The following is a 10,875-nucleotide window of genomic DNA, read 5'->3' as shown; positions in this document are numbered from 1 at the left end:
ATGGATGGAAGGATGGATGGAAGGATGATGGATGAAGGATGGATGGACGAGTGATGGATGGATGGATGAATACACTGATAGACAAACTGATGGAAAACAACTTTTTGGACAAGGACCCCTTCAGTCCCAGGGCAGCTCACCATTGACCCGCAGGCCATGCTGCAGCTCTGCGCTGCCTGCCACATTGGATGCCACGCAGCGGTAGCTCCCAGCATCAGAAAATTGGGCTCGCTCAATTAGGAGGACCCTCCCATCAGCTGACACCGTCACTCCCTTCTGGGCAGAGACAGGCTGGCGGCCCTTGAACCAGGAGATATCTGGGGGAGAGAAAAGAGATACAAGGGCTCCTGCCAGCCCCTCAGGCTGCGCCTGTGTAGTGGGCGTCCTAGAGAGGCTTCCAGGGTGGCCACATGACGTGCCTTTATTTCAGGCAGAGAGAAAGCCAGAGTTCTCCAGGGACGGGGCGGGGGTGGAACAGGCAGTGTCTCTGAGACAGGACTGAAGGCAGAGAGGAAGCCCCAGGGCTGGAGGCTGGGGCAGCCAGGAGCACGGAGAGTCAGAGCCAGCCCAGCCCCTCACCTCCCCCCGCTGACAGGAGACCACTCACGAGGGAAAGCTTTAAAGGAGAGCATGGTGCACCCCAAGACAGCAGCCTCCTAAGCATGGACCAATTGTGTCCTCAGCTTCCTCACATCCTGCCAGGGCCCATCCCAAAACAGGGCTCCCCCAGGGGAGATGCAAATGCCTGTAGGGCTCGCCACCCCAGGCAAAGCAGGGGGACCTGGTTCAGATGGGGGACAAGAGATGGACCCTCCCCCTGCGCCCATCCTGTCTGCTGGACACTCACGCCTAGTCCCAGGCTCCCAGCCCTTTCCTCAACTGCTGGTCTAGAGAAGCCCAGATGGACGGGGACTTGGAGGCCCTGGTCCCCCGCCCCCACCCCAGGGTGGCCCTGTGAAGTTACAAACTGAGCAGAAGCCCCACAGGGTTGCTGCAGACACTGGGCCTGGCCGTGATGGGCATGTGATGGGCAGTGAATTAACAGCTCCGAGAAGGAAGTGAGGAAGAGGCAAGAAACAGAGGGAAGGCACACTGACTTCATCCTATTTTGTCCTGGGCCTCGTAAGATGGGGAACTGGGGCTGGCAGGAGGTGGCTTCCAGCCAAGAGGAGGGGTCTTACCGGGAGGCGGCACGCCCGAAGCCAGACACTCCAAGGTCACTGAGGCATTTTCCAGCACTGCCTTGTTGACGGCACCCGGCTCGATGTTGGGGGGCACTGGGGAGACAAGGAGAGCCCTGGCGTGGTGGTGTGGGCTCTGGGCAGCTCAAATCTCAGCCATCCTCAGTGTCCTTTCCCAGCCTTCCCCAGGGGTCCTGGGCAATGAGAGCCCCAAACGGCTCATGTCCTCTGACCAAGGAACCCCCTCCTGGCCCGAGCCCAGGAACAAAGGCAGTGGGCTGCAACCCTTGTTGCAACCGGATGACAAGGTCGACCCCAGCACCCAGCCCCCCAGAACAGCTGATATCCGGCAGCCATGAAAAGTGACAAGCGCTGGGATGTGCCCACACACGCGAGGACGTACAGGAACCCAAAAATGAATAAAACAAGCAAAGTTAAACACGATTGCAGACAAGTTTATCCTCTAAAACTCCCACAGAAAACAGCCAAAAGGGGCCACAGACCAAACGACTTTCTGCTTCTTCAAGTTAAGTGCAGGACTATGATTCTAAAACCCGGTTCTCCTCCCCGACCCCCCCGGGGCAGCCCCGAGGGCCCTCAGGGGATCACCCACCATCTGGCACCCACGTCCTCACCCAAAACCTTGAGTGACACATCCCTCTTGCTCTCCCCAGCCAGGTTGGTGCCGGCACAGGTGTAGACGCCTTCGTCCCTCAGGTCCACCTTCTCGATCTGGGTGTGGGGGTGGGGGGAGGAGGAGGAGGAAGAGCAGAGGGTGTGCCACGGGCATACAGGATGGGCAGAGAGCCCAGAACTGGCAGGCAGTCAGAGCGATGCTGGGGCAGGGTGAGTGGCCAGGCTGCGGCAGACCCCGGGGGCAGGAGAAGCGAGGCATGGGGACAAGCTGGGGTCTGGGATGAGCTGTGCATTCAGATTCCAGGGAATCCCTCTGATTTGGGGGATACTTCCCCCCTCCCCTCATTTTCTCCCTCTGACAGCTGAAGCTCCAGAGACCTGGACCAGGCTGAGGGCCCCCTCCTTCAGCCCCAGCGCCCCAGGGTCCACTGAGCATGCCCAGGCTGAGTGGGGTCAATGCTTGTCCTACCTCCCAGGCTGCCAGGGCCCCCTCGGGGTCTCCAGGGCACCTCCACCTGCACCCACTTGCCCCGCCAGCCCTGTGACTTCAGCACGTACCTGCAGGTTCCCCCCTGAGGCTGCCAGGGCCACCCCATCCTTCCACCAGCTGAGGCTCGGGGTTGGCACCCCAGTCCCTGCACACTGGAGGGTCACAGGCTGCAGGAAAGGGGCTGTGATGTTCTCATCCCCGACGATAACCACCGATGGGAGCTCTGGGAAGGGAGACAGGCCGGGAGGGCCCGCGTGAGGGCCAGGAGGCGGGCAGCGGGCACCCATCAACCCCCTCAACGCCTGGGGAGTAGAAGCGGCCTTGCAGGGCCGGCCTCAAGCCTCCTGACTCAACCCCCCAGACACCTGGCTTAGAGGAAAGAGCGCCAGGCCAGGGGCTGGCAGAGCAGGTCTTTCCCTTTAAAAATTCTCCCATCCAGAACCTCACACCCCGCTGGCGGGAGTGCAAACTGGTGCAGGCACTGTGGGAAACAGCATGGAGATTCCTCAAAAACCTAAAAATAAAACTTCCATACGACCTAGCCGTCCCACTACTGGGTGTCTACCCAAACAACTCGAAACCAACAATCCAAAGGGACTTGTGCACCCCTATGTTCATTGCAGCATTATTCACAACAGCCAAGATGTGGAAGCAACCCAAGTGCCCAGCAACTGATGATTGGATAAAGAAGATGTGGTATATATACAATGGAATACTACTCAGCCATAAAAAAGACAAAATTGTCCTATTTGCAACAACGTGGAAGGACCTTGAGGGTATTATGCTAAGTGAAATAAGCCAGACAGAGACAAACACTGTATGACTTCACTCATATGTGGAAAATAAACAAACACACGGACAAAGAGAACTGTTTAGTGGTTACCAGGGGGGAGGGGGGTGGGGGGTGAGCATAAAGGGTGAAGGGGCACACCTACATGGTAGCTGACAAATAATAATGTACAACTGAAATTTCACAATGTTGTAAACTATCACAACCTCAATAAAAAAAAAGTTATCCCATCCATCCATCCATCCATCCACATGTACATTGAGCATCTATTCTGTACTCAGCACAGAGACACAGCAGAGAAAGGAGGCAACGGCCCTGCCCCTCAGAGTTCCCAGAGCTGGGCAGCACAGATGGGCAACCAAACCAACAATCCCAATGCAGCAGGTGGCAGACTATGGCCACAAGAGGCTGGGCAGTGCAGAGCAGAGCCACAGTGAAATCAAGGAGGGCTTCCTGGAGGAGCGGGTGTTTTTAGGGCAGACCTGAAAGTTTTAGGGAGGAGCTAGGCGGGCAAACAAGAAGAGGGAGAATGTTCCAGGCAGAGGGAACAGCATTCGCAGGCTTGGAGGTGAGACAGCTGATGTATTTAAAGGGCTGAGCAAAGTTCAGTGCGTCAACATGAAGAGAGAGAGTGGAGAGAGGGCAGGCTGGGAGGGGAGCGAGGGCTGGTGGACTGGACAGGTGACAAGTGTGGCAAGCAGCTGAGACTAGCCCCCCACACCCGCATCTCTTTAAGGAGCTGGGAAGTCCAGCCCAGAAGCACCATCCATGCCCTTCCCAGGTCCGCCAGGCCTGCCAAAGGCACACGTGGCCCTGGCCGTCTGGCTCCACCCACCCCTGGCACCTCGGGCTGCCCATGGCCCCTCACCGTGCACAGCCAGCTCCACCTCGGCCCCCGCAGTGCCTGCCTCATTGGTGGCCTGACAGGCAAAGAGGCCTGCGTGGCCGAGCTCCACGTGGTCGATGTGCAGTGCGGTCCCCTGGGAGGCCACCTGCACCCCGGCCAGCTCCTCGGCTGGGCGGCCGTTCTGCAGCCACCTAAGGTGGGTGGGGAGGGGGACAGGTCAGCCCGAGACCAGGGAAGGCGGGGTGGGCAGGACAAGCCAGGAGGCCTGGTGGCATCTCCCCGCTGCTCGCACGTCCCTGGCTCCGTGGTCTATTTCATACTCCATCCCCACCCACCCCCAAAGTATGAGTACTCCCCCCACCCCCCCACCCCCAGCCCTGGCCGCCACTGCCCCATACGCACTGGATAGCGGGCACTGGGGAGCCTGAGGCCTGGCAGGGAAGTTCCAGGGGCTGTCCCACAAGGGTGGTCACCTGGCCCAAGCCTTCAGCCACGAGGAGCTGTGGGGGCACTGTGGGCAGGACCAACATCGGGTGCTTGGAGCTGAGCAAATCTTGGCCTACAGCCCCCCCCCCGCCAAGTCCCTAGTGTCCCCAGAGCAATGCCCAAGCCTCACCTCACCCTTCAAGTCCCCCCACAAAGGGTCCCTCCTCCAGGAGGCCTTCCAGGACCACCCAAGGCAGGGTGACTGGCCACCCTGGCCTCCCCTCGGGCTTGGCCTGTTTATTCAGTGTCTGTCCCCGACCAGACGGAGGGTTCACGAGTCCCGTCTGCCTGGCGCCCTGCTTTGTCTTCAACACCACACCGGGCCGGCCCAGAGTTAATGCCCGAGAAATGTCTGTCGAATGGAAGACAGCAAAGGCCCTGCCTGGCCCCAGGACTAGTGCCCACCGCCCAGCTTTGGGCCTCGGGAAGTTCTCCATAACTTCCATCCTGCTGACCGGGGGCATCTCCTGGAAGGCAGAGCAGTGCCCTTTGTCCTGGGTGACCTGGCCCAGGGTCCTAGGCAGGAGCAGGGACCTTGATCCCCGGGCTCAACACTGCCCCCTGCTAGCTCTGCGGGACCCTCAGCCCAGGGCCCGGTGTCCTGATCCGTCTCATGCAGTACAGGGGCACCGGTCACTTCTCCACCACTGCCATCCCTCCGGGGGCTGCGGGGACCCGGGGCCCCACAGCCCAGGTGACCGGGGCGGGACAGGCCTGGCTCACCCTGCACCTCCACGACGTACTGCAGCACGGCCTCCCCGGCGGCGCTGCTGGCCACACAGCTGTACAGGCCTCCGGCCGCCTCCCCCGGGCTCTCCAGGCCCAGCGTGCTGCCGCCCGCCTCCAGCCACGTCTCGTTGCTCTCCACCACGGGCAGCCCCTTGTGGTACCAGGAGAGGGTGGGGGGTGGGTGGCCCCTGGCCACACACTCCAGCGCCAAGGGCCTCCCGGCCACGGCCTTCACCATGTAAGGCCCTCCGCCAGCGCCCTGGATGGTGGGCGGGACTAGGAAAGAGGCATGGGGCTGCTCAGGGACCAGCAGGCCTGGCTAAGCCCCTTGCAGACCCTACCCTGTGTGAAATGCCTCCTTCCTCACCTCCACTAGCTGAAACCCCCACTCAGATATCACCTCCTCCAGGAAGCCTTCCCAGGCCCATGGTTGGAAGCATCCTCGCCCTCCTCCGGCGTGGGGGGCACCCCCTCCCTGGACACTGTTTGCATCTTCTCTCCATCCCATGCTACCCCTGCAAGCTCATCATGAGCAGAACGACAGCATCTCTGCATGTGTCTTCAGTATCTGCACACAGTAGGTCTCAGTACCTGCTCAACTCAAAGCAATAGGCTCCCCAGGGCCCAAGACCAGGGCCACTCCCTTCCCTGGCCTGAGGAAGTGGACGCCTGGGGCCGGCCCCAGCCTGGACGGCCTGGCCTGTGGGGGCTCCTGACTCAGCCCTCGAAGGCCAAGGGGGTAGCCAAGTGGGGGGCGGGGGGCTTCCCTCTTCTCCTTTGGGAGGGTCCCCAAGTTGCTGAGCCCACAGAGCCATTGCCAGGGCACATGGGGCGACGACGGACTGGGACGTGCTTTGACGTGGGTCACAAGCCCCTTTGAAAATTTTATGAAAACACACACGTGTGTTTCCCATCAGATCGCCGAATAAGAGTCCCCAAGCTGGCAGCTGGGCTGGTCCTCAGAGGCTGCCCACAGACCCCGCACAGCCCAGCTTCCCTTTGGGGGGGACCCCCCAGGGCTCCAGCATCCAAGCAGTCTGCATCTTTGGGGGCCGTGGCTCCTGAGCTGCCTCCTTGCGAGGGCCAAGATGACCCCCTTGGCCTGCCCTCTGGCCTCCCAACCTCCCCTGCCGAGACCCTCTCTCCCACCTGCACACGCCCTTCCCTCTGAACTCCCTGTGAGTCCTCAGAGGCAAGGCCCTCAGGGAGGGTGACACGGAGGGTGATGGTGCAAGGTTTACAGTCAGACCCTCGATGTGGGCCAGGTCTCAGCACCCCATAGCGGGTGGCCCTGGGCCAGCCTCTCACCACCCTCATCTGCAAGTGGGGAGACAGGACCCAAGGCCCTGCACCAGCATGCAACTAACTGATGTTGTGAAGGGCCCCGGGGTCCCCTCACAGTGGAGGATTAATGGAGAGCAGTTAACTATCAGAAGGGGTCGTGCGGGTCTGGACGAGGTTTAGTGACCGCTCTACCCCGAGAGGGGAGACCTGGATTCTCGACTCAGCTCTGCCTGGGCCCCTGGACAGACCCTTCTGCTCCCAGCCTCAGTTTCCCCCATCTGAGGGAAGCTGGCCCAGCTCAGACGACCCTTCTCTCTGGCTAACTCCTTGGTCCCACTGTCCGGTGCCTCCAGCCACTCCCCTCCTTTGGAGACACGTAGAGGCCACCAGGCCCAGAGTCTCGCCACTGCCCCTAGCTGACCACTGCCTGCGGCTGCAACCTCTGGCCACTCACCATAAACCTCCAGCCTGGTGGCCTTCTCCACAACCCCCGCGGGGTTGCTGGCCTTGCAGGTATAGAGGCCAGCGTCCGAGCCCCGGGCCCTCCCCAGCTGTAGCTGCCGGCCGCCCCTGGTGTAGATGGCCTCAGCGCCGTGGGGGAGTGGGGCCCCATCCTTGGACCAGGTGATGTCAGGCGTGGGCACTCCTCGGGCCTCACACAGGAACCGCACCGGGTGGCCCTCCATGACGGCCACTTCGCTTGTCTCGTTGGAGCCCCAGATGGTGGGAGGTGCTGAGAAGGGCAATGGGGGGAGGGAGGTCAAAGTGAGCCCCATCCCCAGAGCGGCATGCACACGCCCATGGCCGCAAGCACTGCACATGTCATATGCTCCTGCTGCAGGGCTGGGAAGGCATGGGGGGCAGGGAGGCGGGTGTCTGGGGACAGATGGGAGAGGCCAGCTCGGGAAACGCTGACATGGGAAGCAAGCCTGGTCATCCCAAGAGGTCACATATCGCATATCACACTGCAGAGGTTGGGCAGGGGGCCTCAGGTTACAGGCTCTGCACCCCACTGTGCCCCTAACTTGTGTATGACCCGGGGTAGGTCACTTCCCCTCTCTGGGCCTCAGTCTCCCCATCTGTAAAATGAATGGCTGGACCAGACCAGGGGATCCCGTGGGGCAGGTCGCATAACCCTAGTGGCACCCAAGATGATGCTAGGGGTCCATGGGCGTGGATGAAATAACACTGCATTTCATCACGGGACAGCTACGCCTTCCCAAACCTCCTTCCATCCTGCTTACGACACACGGAGGGCTGCTTGGTGTGACCGTGTACTTCACCCTTCTAGCACTTTCTACCCTGCCCTTTTTACTGCCTGAGAGCAGACAGCTCAGCACGCCCTGCAGGCAGTTCACGCCTGAGGATTTTCACCAGCGCTCTCTTCTCCTGCATTTATGTTCACAGCTCCCCCCATGAAAGCCAAGTGGCCCTGGTTCCCCACTTACAGCTAAGATATTACATATCCTTTTAAATAAATTAGTGTCAGCGTAAAGAAAAGTGACGTGACGTAAAGAATAAGTTAAAAATCAACCATCCCAAGTGCTATCAGAAATAGTAACACCTTTGAAGCTGAAATGCAGACAACGGGATTTGAGGAATGCTGGTCCAGCTTCCCCCTGTCCCTCCCCCACAGCTTTCCTGTCCCTCCCTCACAGCTTTCCTAGACTGGGGGCTTGCTCCTCGAGGGCCCCCATTTCCGCGCTCGTTCTCCCTCCATGCAGTGAGCAGCCGGCGGGAAGCTTGGCGAGCAGCCCACGTTGAGGGCTGGGAAGGGGCTGGGCTCACAGTGGATTCTGAGCTGGAAGTCCTTGGCCTGCTGGCCGGCTGGGCTGAAGGCCAAGCACTGGTACTCTCCCTCGTCCCCGAGGTGACTGTTGGTGATTCTGAGAACCTGGCTGTCCTCCTTGAGCTGGACGTGGGGGTCTCCCAGAAGGACAGGTCTGGAAAGATGGTCAAGAGAATACCACCAGTAAGGCTGGGGTACTGGCAGGGGCGGGCTGCACAGCGGGGAGGCTGCCGCTGGGGAAAAGAGAGGTTGACAAATTCACAGTTGCTGAAAGGTCCTATCAACAGAGGCATAGTACATAAAATATGATCGACCCCTGCAACGGAATATTGCTCAGCCACTAAAAGGAATGCGGTACTGGCACCGGCTGCAGCACGGATGAACCTCGGAAACTGCGTGCTAAGTGAAAGAAGCCAGACACAGAAGGCCACGTGTTGTACAACTGTGTGACATTTATATGAAATATAGTAAATCTATTGAGACAGAAGGCAGATTAGTGGTTCCCAGGGGTTGGGGAAAAGGGGCAAGGAGAGTGACTGCCAATGAGTATGGGGTTTCCTTTGGGGTGACAGAATGTTCTGGAACTAGATAGAGGTTGTGCAACACGGTGGATGTACTCAATGCCACTGACGTGTGCACTTCAGGATGGTTAATTTCACACTATGTAAATTTTAACTAAAAAAAATAAAGAGTTTAAACAAGATAAAGGAAAGCAGTTTGAGTGGTAAGAAAACCCTGCCGGGCGAGGGCAGGCTGTCACCTGCACGATGCCAGGCTGGGCAGGTGGTGCCCACGCTGCCCTCTTCCGGGCCCTGGGTGGCACCTGCAATGCCTGTCAAGCGCCCCCACAGAGTTCGTCCTCCCCAGAGCCCCCAACCACCGGCCCAGACCTGGGCAGCACCCCCACGCCATCGCCGGGGGCCACTCACTGTCCGTCCTTGGTCCATTCCACCTGGGGCGTGGGGACCCCCGAGGGCCGGCATTCCAGCTCCACGTCTGCGCCCGCCAGGCCCAGCACCTCCCGGGCGGCCCCAGCTCCGGCTCCGAGCATGGAAGGAGGGACTGGGGGCCAGAAGGGCAGGGGGTGAAAGTTCCTCCAACCCTGCAAGCCCCACCCACCGCAGGGCCTTTGCCTGTGCAGACCCCTTGCTGGGTGCACCCTTCCCTTCGCCCTCCGTTCCTCGTGGGGAGTGCCCCAGACCCTGGCTGGATGGGGCCCCGCTCTGTACTTCCTCAGCAGCCTGCACGACTTTGTAGCACATCGCACAACAGAAATCACTGGGTTCATTATGTGGTGGCCTAATGTCTGTCCTGATGGCTGTGCAAGGACTGGGACTGGATCTGTCATGGGCTCTCTGTGTCACCAGTTCAGCAGGCCAGGCTTTCCCTCTCCCCTGGCCGGCCTATGAAAGGGTAGGGGCTGCAGGGCTAGGCACGCTTGGAGCTGGGGGCTCAGGCCTCACTCACTGAGCACGAGGAGATCGAAGTCCCTCTGGGCAGCCCCGGCCTGGTTCTCCGCCCGGCAAGAGTAGAGGCCAGAATCGCCCTCCTGGATCCTGGGAAAGTGGAGGGCCCGGGCCCCGTCCAGGAGGCGGTGGCTGCCCACCTTGGGGATCTGGGCAGAAGAGGCCAGAGGGAGCTAGTGAGCGGGGTCTGGCCACCCCCCTAGTATCAGCAATGAGGAAACTAAGGCCCAGGGAGCTCATTGGTGACAGGAACCTGGGGCTTCTGATTCCCAGAATGTGCTGTGCCTTCTCCACCATGCAGCCCTCCAGGCTTCATGATGAGAACACAGTCCTCCCCCACCCTGAGCCCCAGTGCATCCCCAAAGACACCTGTCACATCTCCCTGCCACACCTGGCACATGCAGGAACCCGTCCAGAAGGCCATATCCTACCCAAATCCCACAGCCCGGCCACTGTATGGGACACCCACCAGCTGCCCATCCTTGAGCCACACGATCTCAGGGGCTGGAAAGCCATTCGCATCACACTCCAGCGTCAGGGACTGCCCGGCCATGCCTGACACGTTGGTCCTGCGCCTGTCCTCTCGGATGCTGGGGGGTACTTCGGAGCAAGGAGAAGCAGAGGAGCTGCCCCCTCCCCAGAGAGCCACAGCCCCCAGGTCCCATCAGGGCCGCTCCTCCTGGCCTCGACAGGCGCCCCGACTTCCGCCCTTTCCCAGATTCCGGGGTCCCAGGATGCCCGTCCCAGCCCCGGATCTGGCCGCCAGGAGCCGTGCGGACCTGGGAATGGCTGTGGCAGCCTTGCCCTGGGACCCGCACACCCTGGTTACACCCAGGCCCTGTGCCACTCTCTATGACATCCAGCTTTGCAAGATGCCGGAGCCCCCAGATCTACCTGGCTCAGCACCCAGCCTGTTGTGGTGGTCACCTGGGAGGGTCTCCCGAGTTAGAATCTCTGAAGGTGGGGCCTGGGTGTGTCTTTGCAACAAACCTCCCAGGCAAGTCATTACATGACGAGCAGGGGGAGGTGGAAGGAGGCCCATCAAGAGCTTTTAAACCTGCTTCCCCAACTCCTTCCATGATGCGCGTGTTAAGGGGAAGGGCTCCCTCCCTCTGCACGGCACCACGGATGGGGGATGGATGGGGGATGGATGGAGGATGGATGGGGATGGTTGGGG

General features: G+C 60.4%; 1 protein-coding gene across 10 annotated transcripts in view; it reads right to left on the bottom strand.

The window, feature by feature from the left end:
* The window catches only part of HMCN2 (hemicentin 2), a 155,427-nt gene that overhangs the window by 70,427 nt on the left and 74,125 nt on the right, over positions 1-10,875 (bottom strand). For all 10 annotated transcript variants that reach the window (XM_046674598.1, XM_046674527.1, XM_046674536.1 and 7 more), the window contains 12 exons: positions 10,168-10,298; positions 9,700-9,847; positions 9,162-9,294; positions 8,232-8,386; positions 6,898-7,176; positions 5,154-5,435; positions 4,347-4,455; positions 3,966-4,135; positions 2,376-2,530; positions 1,817-1,913; positions 1,182-1,277; positions 141-317 (listed from right to left, as the gene is read on the bottom strand). In XM_046674598.1, the coding sequence (XP_046530554.1) occupies positions 141-317; positions 1,182-1,277; positions 1,817-1,913; positions 2,376-2,530; positions 3,966-4,135; positions 4,347-4,455; positions 5,154-5,435; positions 6,898-7,176; positions 8,232-8,386; positions 9,162-9,294; positions 9,700-9,847; positions 10,168-10,298 (1,932 nt within the window). The remainder of the gene's footprint in view (positions 1-140; positions 318-1,181; positions 1,278-1,816; positions 1,914-2,375; positions 2,531-3,965; positions 4,136-4,346; positions 4,456-5,153; positions 5,436-6,897; positions 7,177-8,231; positions 8,387-9,161; positions 9,295-9,699; positions 9,848-10,167; positions 10,299-10,875) is intronic.

The sequence above is a fragment of the Equus quagga genome, chromosome 1, assembly GCF_021613505.1.
Source record: "Equus quagga isolate Etosha38 chromosome 1, UCLA_HA_Equagga_1.0, whole genome shotgun sequence".
Classification (NCBI taxonomy): domain Eukaryota; kingdom Metazoa; phylum Chordata; class Mammalia; order Perissodactyla; family Equidae; genus Equus; species Equus quagga.
The sequence above is the reverse complement of the archived record's forward strand: the minus strand, read 5'-3'. Positions and strand labels throughout refer to the sequence as shown.